This window comes from Mustela nigripes, chromosome 13 (genome assembly GCF_022355385.1).
Source record: "Mustela nigripes isolate SB6536 chromosome 13, MUSNIG.SB6536, whole genome shotgun sequence".
NCBI lineage: Eukaryota > Metazoa > Chordata > Mammalia > Carnivora > Mustelidae > Mustela > Mustela nigripes.
In genome coordinates, this window is record NC_081569.1 from 101,013,151 (window position 1) to 101,030,375 (window position 17,225).

The following is a 17,225-nucleotide window of genomic DNA, read 5'->3' on the forward strand; positions in this document are numbered from 1 at the left end:
GCTTGGCTGTCCACCACAGGTGAGAAGTGGGCCAAAATGCTAAGGGTCTTACATTCTAGGATGAGAATCTGTGCTTAATCATGTAGGTGGTGGTACAAGGAATGTCTCACTCACGCACGCTCTCTCACACACGCACACGCGCAAACACACACACACACACACACACGTATTTTCTCTGGGGACTACAGCATGGCTTTTGAGTGCAACCTAGGCATTCTGCTTTTTCTTTCCTGTAATTGGAGAAGGGGGGTTATCGAGGCAGGGCACTTTCAAGTCACCTGGTGACAGATCTCAAGAACAAGAGACGGTGTGAAAACTCCCTGACGCTCAGCAGTAAGATCTTTAATTTACTTGGCTCCTCAAACTAGCGAAAAATATACTGGAAAGGATTCAACATCCACTCAGGGTGTGTCCTCATGCAAATGATAGTGGGCCCACCCTGGGATATTAAGTGGTTAGAAATGCTTTTTGCTGCTGAAAAGTGAAAAGACCAAAAAACAAAAGCAAAAACAAACAAAACCAACCAAACAAAACCAAGGTGAAAAAATTTAGGAGCTGGCTGTTTTGAATAGGTAAATGGACAAATTTGAGAAATAATACCTGTTTCCAAGCTCTGGGCAAATCTCCTTGTGAGATTCCTGAAGACAGGAAGACAATAAACTATTCCTTTCACAAACGTGAACAAATCATGACTTTTAGCATGTATTCAATCACAGGAAGTGTATGGTAGGCTCTACAAATTAGGTAAGTAGTGGTGTCTTGTATTCACTCGATAGCTATGAAACACAAACCATGCAGAATAGTTTAAAACAAAGGCAAGATGGACCTTCAATGGATGTCTAGTAAATAGTGACATACTATATTCAATAGAAGATGCTTCAATTTGATTTTTTAGAAGTGCACAGCCCCTTTAATTTATGGTTTTCCCTTTGAGAGCAAAGGGTTCATCATTTGAGATAATGCCCTCTGCCACTACAAACAAATCATTTTAGCCTCAGAACAAGTTTTAGAAATCTTTATAGCCTTGTTAAATTCTCCCTCACCCATTCCGATCTTTGCCAAGTAGTTCCTATTTATCTTGCCTCTCAGTTTTTTCCAGAGAAAGCAAACTGCTGAATCTGTGTGGCTCACGCAAAGGCCACAACTGAGCCAGGCAGGTAATGGTAACTCCAAAAGGGAGAGGAGGTGAGAAAAAAAAATGACAAGCCAGAAGTCCTTTCATGTTAACATTTTATTTAAACCAGTACAAGCACCATGCTTAACATAAGACTGTCCAAAATAAACATGCAATAATGAACTAGCAGAGACTGAAATCACAGCTTAAGAAGTTGTGCCAGTTGTTGAGTTTATTAAATGATGACAGGGAACTGTTAAAATTCACAAGACTAAACCATTAATGTTTCAAGCCTCCTAAATGAGATTATATTGGACCATCCAGATCAGTGGGAACTGCCCTGGCAAGTTAGTGATCTCAAACAATATTCAAGTAATATATGTGTATGAACTATATTCCAAAAAGCAAGAAAACACAGTTTCTATCACAACCTTAACATAGGTGTTCTGAATATTATAGGAACATGGTCACTGATTTGAAATGTCAAACGGCATAACAAGAAACAAATTTTCTCAAGAATATTCAACTTGGGACCATTGGTGTTAAGTCACCTAAGAAGATTTACATTCTTCCAGAAATACAAAATAAGATTTGTCCAGAAATGTTTGAGACACTTTTTCACACAAGTTGTAAAGGCTCAAGTTCTATAGATTCCAGTATTATCAGTCCATTGAACAAATAGGGAAAGCAACCGTACTAAGAATATTTGAATTGACAGAATACAAGTTACTTTCTACTTCCACCAAATATCAGCATTTAAACTCTTATGAAAATATCTATTCATCACTAGTCCACATTATGGATTAATGACATTGCTCAGGTTTTAAAGTAGTCCAAACGTTTTTTTAAGGATACCTTCTTTACTATCTATATAGATGGGGAACAAAGACAGCCAAATTTAATTTGGCAATAAATTCCTCTAACTGGAAATTTTTAGTTAAAGTGTCAGACCAGGATACAGTTTATGGCTACATTTGACTCCTGAAAATAGGAGATAAAAGGGGAGAGAAAAGTGCTGACAGACATTTTGCCACAAAGGGTTGTAACGGTAATAAAAAATTTAGTAACACCCTCTTAAACAAGAGTATGTTTAACTGCACTATGCATTTGGTAAACTTTTTAGAAATAGACAATTTGAACATTTATTTTAGAAGTCAATTAAACAAAAAACGGTCTAACAACCTTTCTCCTAACATGATTGCTTCAATACCAGAACAAAGCGAAGACTATTCAAAACTCTGACATTTTGGAATTTCAGCATAGTAACCTGAGAACAGTTTTCTTCATATGTCATTTATGTTGCCACCAAAACCGTACTAAAAACATGCTAGGATTACTAGTTGACTCTATTAGATGCTATGCAGAACTTATGCAAGGCCAACAATTTCAAAACTAATGCTGACTTAGAAGACCATGAAGGAGGTTCCCAGGAAAAAAGCTGATGCCAAAAGGGAAAGATTACGACATGAATGGGAATGGCTGCACCAGAAAGCTATGGAATGTAAAAATTGGAATTATCCAATCTGGAGTTATTATATGAGAGAAGGCAGAAAAAGAGCAAATTGAACATATACTTGAAAAGAAGAATGCAAAATTTGATTACATGGAAAGGAAGTTTACATAAAAGTCCGAGAACATTCTAGAGCATTGGATGTGTAAATCTCCCTAATCTCCCTATAGGACAGAGGGAGCCAAAACATGTTGTTGTCTTGCAAAATACATGTTATTGATCAGGAGTCAAACAAGCTCAAAAAAGCATGATTTATCACAGCTCTTTGTCCCTGTTAGAGAACAGGGGAACTAAGTTCTGTTTATGGAAGTCAGTAGCCTCTGACAATATGGAGGACTTTCAAATTTGAAAACTAACCAAAACAACTAAAACATGCAAGACAAAATAAAGAACCTCATTAAAAAATACATTCTTGCAGCACTAGCTTCTCTTATTGCTGCAAACACGGTGAAATGAAATCTCATTTCCTTCATTTAAAAACATTAAAAACACTCTCATTCACCTGGGTTATATCTGCATTTCCACAGAATTATAAGCATTATTCTCCAATATCAAAATAGCTGTTTAAAGAATTCATAATTTGTAAACTTCCTGGGTGAAGGTGTCTCTTTCTCTCTCTCTCAATCCCCCTGAAAATTGGAATAAATAATCCTTCCCATTCATTAACCAAAACAAATGCCCACTCTAGCACTTCCTCTTCTCCAACTAACTTCCTATTGCTTCCCGTTTTTAAGGTTAGTGAAGCCAAACAGTGTTGGCCACAAAAGAGTCAATATTGTGAAAATTCCAACTATCTTTACCTCTTTATTAGTGTTGGCACAGAAACCTTAAAAAAAAAAAAAAGCAGAGAATATATAAATGAAAAATACACTGACATAAAATAATGCCTTTATAGTTTTGAAATGACTAAGATATTCTTAATATAAGAATTTGCTCACCAAATTTGGTTAGTCTTTAGAGTCCTAAGACCTTTTGTCAAATTAATGTTGAACAGTTACTTCTATATTGTTCTTAAAGTACACTATATATTACAATCCTTGCTTTATGCCAAGGATGCCAACAAGATGGATGTCCAGTTCATAATATCTTCTGACATTTAGGACAGAAGACACAATTTCTATTGATGTGTTAATATTATTAACTCTGGCCAAGATTTTAAGATAAGTTAATTTTTCCCACGGCACATGGGTAATCATAAATATATCCCAAATTATAACTTTCAACTGCCATATATTCACCAATGCAAGCAGATAGTTGGAATTTTTAAAAATATGAAGTTGATTTTATTACAAATTTCAGATACACACATTAGAAAATTGTTTTACTTGGACCCCTTACAAAAGTATTAATTTCACCAAATCTGGAATACTGGCAGTGTAAAAGTCTTAAACTAACTTTAAAGCTAACAAATCAAAGGCACAGTATTAACACATTTAAAATAACTTGTGTTCACAGGACAACATTAAGAGGTGCTTTATAAATAAGGTGTTATTAACCCAGATGCAAAACTACCCATGGCACAACAAGGAATGAAGTTCTTGATTAGTTCCAATCTATCAATTTCCAAGACTACAATGCTATTTTCTGTAAGAAGAAAACATAATAGTCATAACTACTATAAAATCTAACACCAGACCTTAAGAATGAATGATTGATGAACAAAGTTTCTGCACTTGATTTAAAAGATACAGGAAAGCACAGAAGGTATGGAATTGATGACAAGTGTACCTGTAATGCAGCTTACACTACAGTAAATTATTTTTCATGGCTCTGTATTGGGTCATTCAAGTCTCTTACCCCAAATTAATTTTAAAGATTTGACAAGTGATAATATGCTATTTTCATATATAAACTGCTAATATCCAGTATTTGTCAAAAGGAGGCAACTGTTGTCTATCACAATCTAATACCCACTTTCCAATGGTGTCTGTAAATAGTAACAAATTCTGAACCATAGGTTATAGAAATTAGTCACAAGAGTGCAAAAAGTCCCTGGAGAGAAGTAGTCCACCTAACAATTACAAATATAAGGAAACACTTTACAAATTTCATTACTATGAAGATGATTTCCCCTTTGTTCAAACTTTGAACAAATGAATAATTTTTCATTGCAGGAAACAAACTGTAAGTAACAGTGCATTTTTAGGCATAAGTATTTATGTCTGGTTCCAGTATGGTCAGGTTAATACATAAATACTTTAGAAACACAGAAGTTCACATTAGTGGAAAAATCCAAGTTTCTCACGTAACCATTCTTCAGTTAGGTCTTCGGTATTTCTTATTTCAAATACCTTAAGAAAAAACGTTAGGTCATACTTTGAGACTCTCAAAAAAAAAAAAAAAATCAAACACATTGTATATAGGAGTATTAAATACCTAATTCTCCTTCCTTTCATTCATGTTGGTCAGGACTTATCTTTGTAAATTAGCTATACCTTTACTTTTTTAAAATGCTAAGTACTGACTTACCAAAGTTTAGCAGTAAGATGGCATAAAACCAGAACTCTCTTAAAAGCTATGAATATTCTAAAAGAATCTATGGATCAAATCTACTAACTCTAAGAGTTCTGTACATCTTACCCATTAGAAGAGATACCCCAAGTACACAAAACTAAAATCAATCTAGTTAGTTAGGAAATGGAAGAACATACGCTAGTCTTCCATAGTTGGAGGAAAGACAAGCTGTAGATTGTTCTGAAAAGGACGGACTACAGGTCCACAGCCATCAATCTCTCCAACAATCTGTACACAAACTGGCCCAGGAAGTATAACGGCTCTACAGAAACAATGTAATAGAGCAGAAAGGATGGGTTTGAAACCCAGCAGTGTCATTTACTATTATGCAACCCTGGGCAAGTCTTTCATCTTCTGAACCTCAGCTCTCCCATCTCCAGAACAAGCATAACATCATCAACCTCAGGACTGTGGTGAGGATTCGATGTGATTATTTATAATAGTAACATATATTGTAATGTCTTAATACCAGCACTTGATGGTGTGCCGTGGGATTAGAATGGAAATGAGGCTGTTAACAGAGCTCCTTCCTTATCACCCAACCCTCTTAGAGCAATTCCAGGGTGTTCCTATGGTACAAATGAGAAAAAGTAGTGTCTATAAGTTGTTGGTGTCAATGACAATTACATGAGCTAAAGGGAAAAGGCAGAGGGCACTTAAAGACATCTCATGGGCTCATGGTTAAACATTAAAGGGGAAAACACTGATGCTGTACTTAAAACCTGAAAGGAAAGGTTATTTAATATTATTTTAGTGATATAATATCCCATCTCAAAACCTTAAAAGTATATACTTTTTTCAAATAAACTAATACATGGATATTAAATAAAGTTTGAGAATATATACCCCTCTTACCGTTAAACTTCAATAATGCCATAAAACAATGGGGGCATGCTAAATTTTAAGGAAAGTGTCTCATAAAAAACAGAATGGTCTAGCTTAATAAAGCTAGTAAGTATTCTTAACAATTTCAGACTTGGGAAAAATATACAGTTAACTACATAATATGGAATTCCTGCACAGAATGTGGTTCACTGAGCCCATGGTAAAGAGCTCTGAGAAGCTTCAATGCTTACTTTTATCTACTAGAAACTACAGTATGGAAAATGAAAAACTCAAAATAGATTGAATAATGGCAGTGGCTTTTCTCAAGCTGCCTATATTTTAAACATGATTTCTGCTAATCAATTTATCATTTCCGTTCAAAAAACATACTTAGATTAAAGACTTCTATCATTCTATTTCCAAACAGTAAAACTCTTTTAAGTTTACTGCTCTAAATAACATTCACCTGAATAAAAAATACCTAACTCTTCAGCTTACTTTAGCTAATACTCTAATAATGAGGGAAAATATTATCTCAACAAGCCAGTCAAACACAAATACCACCTTGGTTAGTTCAGCTGTTTGAACTAGCTTATTCTTACTCCCAGCATACATCATCTGTTGTTCAGGCTTACACCCTGGAAAAGAGATTAGTATAGAAATGAGACTTAGAGTTTAAAAAAGTGATAGGTTTTCATTTTGTACTTCTACAATGACACATCCAGGATTTTCTTAAGCACTCAGGTTTAGAGAAAGCTTCAGTCTAACTGTATATGGTTGTATTTCAAGAGTCTTAACACTGCATATTGCCTGCACAGAGCCATAGCTAAATGACAAACAAGTCCCTGGGGTTGTTAAAAATAAATGTGACTAGATCTCTGCCGATCTTTTACACCTCTGTAAATACTTAAGAACTTTTCAGCACAATATTAATTTTGACATTAAATATCAAGATTAGTTTTATGGATGCCTAACATATATGGGTTTGGAAATGGTGATGGATCAGTGTGGGGAGATCTGCTCTGGAAAAAAGTTACAGGCTGCTTACATATTAAGTTTAAAAAGTACTGTAGCTATTTTAAGTGATAAGTAAATGATACAAGTAGTAAAGTTTAGAGAAGAGTTTGGAGAGTTTAATGTGGGCTTAAATGGTAGTAGTACTAGGAGTTCTGGGTATAATGGATATATCTTAAATAACAGGAAGTGACTTCAATATCCAACGTTAGCTATTCTGGGACTATCTGTAAGGTTACAGGCATATCATCATTGAGTACTATTTTAAAGATAAGTGCAAATATGTATATAATTATACATGAAGTTCATGTACTTCACGAAACCTAAAAAGAAAATGTATGTTGTTTTAAAATGTCGCTACATTTTACATCCCTTAAAATGTATGTACGATTTGACCGAAACAATTACACTTCTAGAAATTTATCCTAGAAAAAAGCAAGTTCTAATAGATGACACTTTATAGCCACTTCTTTCTAGGGATGAATTCACGTGCACATGCACACATAACTCTATTTAGGTTTTTCAACACTTCACATCTTTAAAAATAAGCACACAATTTGTCTCCTAGAAAAATGGTTTAATTAGATCAGAACCAAACATGCACTATTCAAAGAAATTCACTCACCAACAGGACTGGAGAAAATAAAGCACAGAGGATATGAAACTCTTCCATCGTCATGTTGGTATTTATAACTATACACAATGAAGGTTTTTCTCAAGTTAAAGAAACTAAAATTACTGCTCTATTTGACACAAGTACTTACCAACAAAGTTTTGAAAGAAAATACACACCTGGAGAGCTAGTGAGTAGTAAATTTCTGTCCTCTCCATTTGAGCCATACCTTTATTATCATTATCTTTCCACAAAAGCATACATGAGCCCCAAAGATAAGGTACAGAAACATATAATCTGTTAAAAATAAATTTATTAAAAGTATGGATTTTTTTCTAAATTTTTACTGTAAACACATAATAATAAAGGGAATTTTTTAAAAAGGAAATAATTCATCCCACTAGTATGTCAATTTCCCATTTTTCTTAGTCCAATATGTGTGCACCTTTTGATTGTGATCATGGTGTAGGAGAAAATTTTGTAAAATACAGGACTTTTAAAAATTGAACAAACGAACTTCATAAATAAAATTCTAACCACTAAAGAAAACAAATCTTTTTAAAGCACTAAGAAAAGGATATCGAGGTTGTCGTTCAGGTAGTTCATCTTTAAGTTCATCTGGTGAAATGCCCTGGCACCATAAAGAAAAACAACTTGTAAGCATTTTCTGACCCCTAAATCCTTAAGAAATATTCCAATCACCCATTCTACTAACAGATATAAATTCATAACCATATACCACAACATAAAATCTTATGTTACTAAATTGTATATAACCTGAGATTACTCAACCCTCAATCCATTGAAAGCCCACTCAGTTTAGTTCCATTTATTAACAGAATAGTTGTACTCATGCTCCAGCTATCAGGAAATAACAGAATAAGATAATAAGCCAACCATCAAAAAAAATCAATGTCTGATTTAGGGGAAAAAGTGAATTTCTTTTCAGTCTAAATTAGTTACTTAATTTGACAAACTAAGTGCTTAGGTTATAGCATTTTGGTTTTTAATTACTGGCCAACCAATTGAGAAGTTACACCAGACATGTAGCCTTATCTTCTATCACTTATTACACTGGATTTCAGTAATGTTTTAAAGAAGGTGATACAATTAGCAAGACAACATGCTACCTAATAATTTGCACAGGCTTTTCATGCATAATGAGCATTTACTTAGACTCATTGTAAAAGTACACATAACTAATATATCAACTCTTAGGCAATAAAAATTGCTTAACTATAAAAATGTACTTAGCTGATCAAACAAACCTCAAGCTCTTCATCCAGTACCACCAGGCGCTTATCCTTATCAATCTTCACTAAAATAAAAATACCGTGTAAGTAAACTGTGATTCTAATGGACCTTCATCTCCCCAACCCAGAGTCTCAGCCCTTTTTCAGGCATCTAAAATTAAAACATTAAGAAACACAAACATAAACCTCCTTTGCAGTTTTGTGTATGGTCTATTAGCTAGCTGTGCTTTTCAAGCAGTCAGCATTTAAAGGCTTTTACCCAGAATTTCCATCACCTAATTTGCGTATTTAGAATTTTATGTCAACTCCTTACATTTTCTGAGTATCTGAAGAATTTTCTAACTCAAATGCAACTCCCTACATAATAAGGTCCAAAAGGGTGACTGTAAATGAGACTGGTCTATGTAACATGGTTAGAACTGCAAGGGACAAGCAGACCAGGAGTTATGATAGAACCAATTCCCAGCTTCTCCAGAGCCAAGACTTCATAGAGCAATGGGATTATTATGAGATAGTGGATTACCAAATAGCAGTGAGATCCATATCCAAATATGCGTAACATAACCCAAAGCCAAGCTGAAATATGTTTAGATAATCTATGCCTTTATTCTTTCTATAACTCTAAAAAGTTGGCCATTTTTCATTTTACACTAATTTCATAGTAAATTCCGTAAGATATTAAGGTCTCAAATACCTTTACCTTTCACAGCACAAAAGCATGGACACGAATTTTCACTTTTAAGAAATATTTGCCTACATTGTATTTTTTTAAGTGGTTTTTAAAAATTTATTTATTTGACAGGGAGAGAGAGACCACAAGTAGGCAGAGAGGCAGGCGGAGAGAGAGGGGGAAGCAGGCTCCCTGCTGAGCAGAGAGCCAGACCTGAGCCTATCCCAAGACCCCGAGATCATGACCCAAGCTGAGGCAGAGGCTTAACCCATGGAGCCACCCAGGCGCCCCAAACTCATTACAAGTTGTCATTACCTCATTAACTCCCATCTGCCAGATGCCTCTCTGTTAAGTATAGTCTATAGAGATCTATACTGTTAACCCCTTGCTCTTCTTTCACCTTTCTAAATCCCTACCCCACATATTAAATACTACTTAAGAATATAAAAGAAATCTGCATAACATCAGATAAGCTCACAGTGGGAGAGGCAATATGCAAATCATTCTTCCCACTGTCAGAAGTCAGTGACACTTAAAAAGTAATCTCTATGAAACTAGCGGCTCAAATCAAGAATTGAAATAAGGCCTCAAATCACTGTGAAGACAATGCTGAACACTTTAACATTTTAGGTGCAGGCAAAGGTTTCTGGCTCAGATGGAATGATCAGGCAATTTTTAGCCTCCTGAGAAGTTAAAGGATGGAGTTGGATGGGTCACTACAATGACTGGGTGGCTAAGATCATCTTCTCCAGAGCTGTACATGCAGCTGAGGAGAGAGGTAGGGCACTCCACTTCTGTTCTGGAATAACAGCTATTACTTACTTTTTAAAGTGATGTAAAAGCAAGGCGAAGGGACACCTGAGTGGCTCCATCCGTTAAGATTCTCCCTTTGGCACAGGTCATGATCCCAGGGTCCAGCAATGGAGTCCCCATTCCCCCACCCTTGCTCAGCAGGGAGCCTGCCACTCCCCCTGCTTGTGCACACCCCTGTGCGTCTGCATTCTCTCTCTCTCTGACAAGTAAATACATAAAATCTTTTTTTAAATGAATAAATAAATAAAAGCAAGGGAGAAGATTAAAACAGAAGGAGGCAAATTATTTCCTAATGGCTCAGTTTATTCAATGTAGCTACAAGATAAAAATCAATGAAGACCATGTATCTGAGGCAATCACGTTTAGCTTACTTATAATGGCAGCATTGTTCGTTTCTTTGCGAAAACGAAACTTTCTCAGCTTTTCCACTAAATCTTCAGCGACATCACAAACCACCAAAGACTCACTCTAGAAAAGAAAAAAAAAATCATGTATAAAACACCGTAACTTCAGTACAAGTATGTGTTAAAGTTATAAAATTTAATACCTTTAAAAACATATACTGACATCTACAAATGTCACAATTATGTGGGTTAACATGAAACACACGAATACTTAAAAAGGTTTTAAATCTACCAATGTTTGTATCTGAATTATATACATTTGTTCATCTTACATCTAGGCTACGCTTTCACTTTCTCTTTGTCTAATAAATAGCTTAAAGAACTAGATACAATAATGTGCAACTTCATCAGAATCATAGAGGAAGAGAAGAATATAGGAAATTCAAGGATCACTGTCTGCTGTTACAAAGTATGACATTTTTGTACTAGGCAGGAAAGTAATCTTTATTATACTTTGAATTAATAAGACCTTGGTTCATTTTTGTGTCTCACAACTATGAAAAAATAACAAATAAAGTATGAAAGATGAACCACAAGAGTAAAGACCAACAACATTTTCTATCTTAATGAAATGACTATGGGAATTTAAAAAAAGAATTATTGAGAATTATGAAATGAGATGCCTGGCTGGCTCAGTCTGTAAAGCATGCAACTCTTGTTCTTGGGGTCACGAGTTCAAGCCCCACATTGGCTGTAGAGATTACTTAAAAAAAAAAAAAAAGGAACTATGAAAACAAAACCAGATGAATAAATATAAAAACTAAAAGCAGGGGCGCCTGGGTGGCTCAGTGGGTTGGGGCCTCTGCCTTCGTCAGCTCAGGTCATGATCCCAGGGTCCTAGAATTGAGCCCCGCATCAGGCTCTCTGCTCAGCGGGGCGCCTGCTTCCCTCTCTCTCTCTCTGCCTGCCTCTCTGCCTCCTTGTGATCTCTGTCTGTCAAATAAATAAATAAAATCTTTAAAAAAAACAAAAACAACTAAAAACAGCTTTTACAAATTATGAAAAAATGTAAGAGATCCATTGAAATGTGGCAAGGAAATGACCAGAGGACTCTTCTCATAGTAATGCAAATGTATTACTGATTGTAAACACAAGCATGGATTTTTTTTTCCCTTTTTTCAATGTGTGAAACTTTGAACACATACAAGAAAATAGTATCGTGGAACCCTATGCACCTATAATTCAGCTTCAAACATTATCAACACACAGCCAATCTTATCACATGATCACTCTCCACACTGCCTGATGGACTGTCAAAAGGCCCAAAGTTATTTCAACTATAAATATTTTAGTATGTATCATTAAAATGACAGTATGTGACATTAAGAATATAAGGACAAAAACATTACCTCACCTTAAAAAACTAACAATAATTCCAGTATCAAACAAACAAGCAGGATTCAAATTCCCCTCAATGTTTTGGTTTTTTCCCCCAGCAGATGGTTTAATTGAGTCAGGTGCCAAACAAGGTCCACATTCTTTAATCTTTTCATATATAAGGCCCCCACCCCAAACTCCCCACCCCAACTCCTTCAAGAGAATTAGAAGAGTTCTGAGACTAATGCTAAACACAGATGTGTCATTATAACCCGAAAGGATTAATGTTTTCAATTTTAAGTTAAAACACAAATTTAATAAAAGCTTGCTTTTTTAACCTCATGTTGGGTAAATGAGAGCGTAAGTTAAAGCAGGAAATAGCTGTCAATTTTAAATTGTCCTTTAAACTCAGAACACTGGTAATATGTAAGGTATGATATATCCCAGGATATGCTATTCACAGTAAGAAAGGATATCCCACCAATAATTATTATCCAATGAATAAGACTCCTGCAGGAGTCAAGTACATGCATCTTATTAGTTCTCCTTAGAGAAAAAGGTGCTAAGTCATATGGAGCTTCCTGAAAGTAGTATTCAATCCTAGTCTATTTTTTTCTCTCTTTCAAGAAAGATATAGAGTCAAAAAACTAGACTTTTCATTCTCTCTTCAACCAAAGGTAGAACCCATTAGTGAAACGAATAAGTGTTTTAGATTACTCTTCAGGCAAAGACCAATTTATTACAAGTCTTATCTTCCACCTCTCATACTCAGAGCTGCTCATGCAATCTTGACCTTCTAAGGACCAGAAACCAAGTGAAAAACGTGCTGTGATTTAATTTATATAGCTCTTTGGGGGGGCATATTCACCCCTCCCAATACCATAATAAGATTCCTTTCTACAAGAAAAGGGACCCAGGCTCAGTCAATTCTAATTGCTTAGTAGAAGCATTTAAGAATAAGTGTAACACTCTGCAAACAACTCTATATGAGAAAATATTAACACACAGTTAAGGGCAGAGTTGAACTCAAGTGTTCACCTACTGGTTTATCCACATCAGGAACACTTAGTGAGTGTAAGCACTGTGCTAAGGGCTGGGGATACAATCGGTCATATAAAATAAATAATATGGGCCTGCCCTCAGGGAGCTTCTAATATAGTCTATACAGAACAGACCTACATCAAAAGGATCACATAAGAAAACATACTTGTTTGCACCTGTAATAAGAACTAGACAGTAGAAACAAAGGCTGCTACTAACTTACGACTGAAGAAGAACACCATAATCACAAAAGATCTGCCTGAAAAAGGTATCTGGAGGACCAAAACTGCCTATGCATAGACTCAAAGAGCACATCTAAGTTAATGAAAGGCCTGCATGACTCAAGCACAGAGAATGAGCTGGAACATGGTATAACAGGAAGTTGGGCAGGGGCTGGACCATATAGGGCCCAGTGGGTCATATTTTGGTCTTTATCCTATGAGCAATGGGAAGCCACTAAAGTGTTTTAAGCAGAGTGGTTATGGGAAACGTGACCAGATCTGCATGCAGGAAACAGGCAGAGTGCCAAGATGAATAAAGCAAGACTAGTTACTTGGCAAGCTTAGTACAAAGGAGAGATGAAAAGTAGCTGAGGTTGATGGAGATCAACAGAAGCAGAGAAATAACTACTAATAACAGTTAACATATATTAAACGCCATGAGAGAAACACAGTGCAATATCTTTTACATGCATCTCCTCTCATACTCAAAAAAATCCCTTAGGATGAGTTTGTTCTATTATCCCCATTTTGCAAGAAACTAAGGGTTAGAAAGGTTGTTTCTTTCCCAAAGTTACACAACCAGTTGAAGCCTGCTCTCTAGCTAACACTAAAGGCACTAGTGACAGATTGGGTACTGGACGGGTGAGTTAGGAAAAAGTGTTATCAAGGTGACTGGGAAGCTTCCCACTTGTGTAATAGACCAAACAATAGCTTTCACTGAGTTAAGAACACTGAGGAAGAGCAAAGAGCAGGTCTGCAGGGCAAGAGCACGAGTTCTACTTTGGACAAACTGAGGTGGCTCTGAGGCACCCAAGTGGAGAAAAGCTTCCTAGAGGATAACTAAATAATAGGATATATAGATCTGGACTGGATCTCAGAAGCAAGCGTGATAAAAATTCACAAGTCATCTGCTTACAGATAGGAGTTAACTGAAGCTATGAGTGTAAGGAAAGATGGAAAGAATACAGAATAGAAAACAAAGCATTGGGGCACCTGGGTGGCTCAGTGGGTTAAGGCCTCTGCCTTCGGCTCAGGTCATGATCCCAGGGTCCTGGGATAGAGCCCCGCATCGGGCTCTCTGCTCAGCGGGGAGCCTGCTTCCCCCTCCCTTTCTCTGCCTGCCTCTCTGCCTACTTGTGATCTCTGTCTGCCAAATAAATACATAAAATCTCTTTAAAAAAAAAAAAAAAAGAAAAAGAAAAAAAAGCATTAGACTGGAGCCTAGAACTCCTACATGTGATATTCAGGTAAGGAGAACAGTCTGCATGGGACACAAATGGTCCAACAGGAAAAGTAGGAGAAAAAAGAGAAGCCAAGGGAAAGCGTGCAGGAAGAGAATGCTTCAAAAAGGAGAGAGTAGTCAACTGCCTAGAATGCAGATGAAAAGTCAGGAAAGATGAGAACTGAAGACAGTCCCTTGGATTTGGTGACCATGACAAGATCTATTAGATGGAGGTGGGTTGCGAAATGAGTGGGAGGTCAGACCTAGGACAGTGGGGGATTATGTTTGGTTTCTAATCAGAGAAAGGAGCATATTTAAACACCAGGTAGGAAAAGATCCAGCAAATTCTTGTTAAGCAATTTATTTAATTCTCCACTTTATTTTTGAGTTAGGGGTTCAGTCCATTCGAGAACGGAAGCGAAAGCCCCCAGAACAAACTAAAGCTTTTGACAGTCACTTCAAGGCTAATTCTAAAACCGTAGGTCAAAAGATTTCCAGTTGCCCTAACGGAGGAAAGCAATATGTAAAAATCCTTTTAAAGGCAGGCCGGGGAAGGAGGAGACAGAAGCTAAGGCGAGGCCGTGAGAATGGAATCTGAAATTTCGAGCCCTTCCTGCAAAGGCCGCCAGGCGGAAGGTGCTCAGCGCCTGTGTGCCCTCAAGCCTGGCCCGGGTCCTGGCACATAAATTGGCGTTTGGGGGCAGCCCTTGGAGGTGCCAGACCCCCGGCCCCTCCGACCCTGCAGTTCAGGAGCTGGGAGCCTCCATCCAGAAAGATCGGGCGAGGATAACCTAGCTGTACTGGCCGAACCCCACTCCCGAGATCCGCTGGGCGGGTCGACCCCAGGCCCGGCTGGAGGATGCTGTCCTTAGGCGGGGTGGCAGCGGCGGCGGAGGGAGGCCAAGTCCCTGGCTGTGGGCACGCGCCAGCAGCCGGGGCGGAAGCGGCCGCCGACTCACCCCGGGCGCTGCCCGCCGAACTCGGCTCTGGCAAACGGGAGAGCCCGGCTGGCTGGCCCAGCCCTCCGGCCCCCGCCCTCCCGGCGGCAACTCACCATTTTCCTTCCGGCCGTCAGCGGCTCTTCGCCTTCCCTCGGGCCCCTTTAAGAATGGCACGGCGGCCGCCTCCCTTCCTGCCCCGGCGCCTGGCAGAGTCGCCCCCACCCATCAACGCGGCCGGGGCGGGCCGCCACGTGACGGCGGACGGCGGGAGGCGAGGCTCAAGATTCGCCGAAACGCGAGCGCCAGCTCGTTACTGTTCCTTTTAGGAAAGGAGATTCTGTCTGCTTTAGCCAAACTCAGGAGAGCAATTTCATGCTGACTTAATTAAGTCAAGTCAGTCGTTTCAATGGCAAGTATGTACACTGACCAGAGCCTACATTCCAAATTTAACTCTCCACTGTATTTTTTTAAAATTTATTTATCTGACAGAGATCACAAGTAGGCAGAGAGGCAGGCAGAGAGAGGAGGAAGCAGGCTTTCCGCTAAGCAGAGAGCCCGATGCGGGGGCTCTATCCCTGAGATCATGACCTGAGCTGAAGGCAGAGGCTTTAACCCACTGAGCCTCCCAGGTGTCCCTCCACTGTATTTTTGAGCATGGAGTTCAACCCATTCCAGAACTGAAACCAAAGCCCCCAGGTCCCTCCAAGGACCCTCAAACGTAGGCATGCCTGCCTTTCCTCCCACCATCTCTGAACATACCACCCCGGATCCCCACCACTTTGCAGGACTGGATGAATACATTCCTTTTCTGAACAGTGTTTGTTTATTGAAGTGTAATTGAATAATGACGGCTGTCTCTGTAGGTGTTACGAACCACAGCCTAATGACACTTTAAGAAGTTTCTGTAGGAGATGCGAACTTACGAGAGCAAGATGATTTTTTAATGTGGTGAGGAACGTAGTTTGGAAGAAGCAAAGTTTGAACTCTAAATTCATGCAGTTCTGCCTTCAATAAAGAAACTCCCTAGGGGAGCCTGGGTGGCTCAGGGTCCTGGGATCCAGCCCCGCATTGGGCTCTCTGCTCAGTGGGGAGCCTGCTTCCCTTCTTCTCTCTGCCTGCCTCTCTGTCTACTTGTGATTTGTCAAATAAATAAATAAAATCTTAAGAACAAAAAACAAAAAACAAAAACCTCCCTGAGGCAGGATATCATTTAGTAACTTGTTAGCATGTTAATAAATAACATTAAGTCAGGGCTCAAAATACATAAACTGATACACTATCTACCTTTGTTCATAAGTTAGAAAAAAGTATTAGCTTTAAGAAATTCCACAGCTAAACTACATTCTCATAGTGATCTGCCCCCATAATACTTTTTACTATGAGAAGGGGACCGGTAAGTTTGACACATGCTATCTGTAACAAATGATGGAAGAGAAAATGATGTTAGTGGTCCATCAGCTTATTATACTCGACTTTAACATAGATTCTCCCACGAACTCTGCACCTTTTCCCCAGATCTCCTCTCTCTCCATCTATAAGAGAAATTGGAGGAAATGGTGAAAAAATTAAGCTGCATAACATCACACCTGATAAAAAGAAAACCCATTGTTATTTTCCCCCCTCCCCTTTCATTCTGTTTTTTTAACATTTCCCAAGTGTTACTGGCTATGAAATGGTTGGTTTTATATCAAACCAAAGAAAGGTTGGACTGGGTATACTGACAAGATAAGAACACTGGTTAAAAACGTGATTT

At 38.0% G+C, this 17,225-nt stretch overlaps 1 protein-coding gene across 1 annotated transcript; it reads right to left on the reverse strand.

Moving 5' to 3' along the window:
• Positions 1 to 1,213: 1,213 nt before the first annotated feature.
• Positions 1,214 to 15,716, reverse strand: GMFB (glia maturation factor beta). The gene is made up of 7 exons (XM_059373240.1): positions 15,586 to 15,716; positions 10,698 to 10,794; positions 8,859 to 8,908; positions 8,172 to 8,221; positions 7,603 to 7,685; positions 6,528 to 6,601; positions 1,214 to 4,915 (listed from the first exon to the last, which is right to left on the reverse strand). The coding sequence occupies exons 1-7, from the start codon at positions 15,586 to 15,588 to the stop codon at positions 4,844 to 4,846; spliced, it is 429 nt and encodes a 142-aa protein (XP_059229223.1). The 5' UTR covers positions 15,589 to 15,716; the 3' UTR covers positions 1,214 to 4,843.
• Positions 15,717 to 17,225: the final 1,509 nt, after the last annotated feature.

Bases quoted from the DNA above. Each gene is read 5' to 3' on its own strand.
- GMFB (XM_059373240.1), bottom strand. The intron at 8,909-10,697 runs GTAAGCTAAACG...TTTTTATTTTAG, and splicing joins GAACAATGCTGCCATTATAA to TGAAGATTGATAAGGATAAG. The intron at 7,686-8,171 runs ATATCCTTTTCT...CTTGAGAAAAAC, and splicing joins CTACCTGAACGACAACCTCG to CTTCATTGTGTATAGTTATA.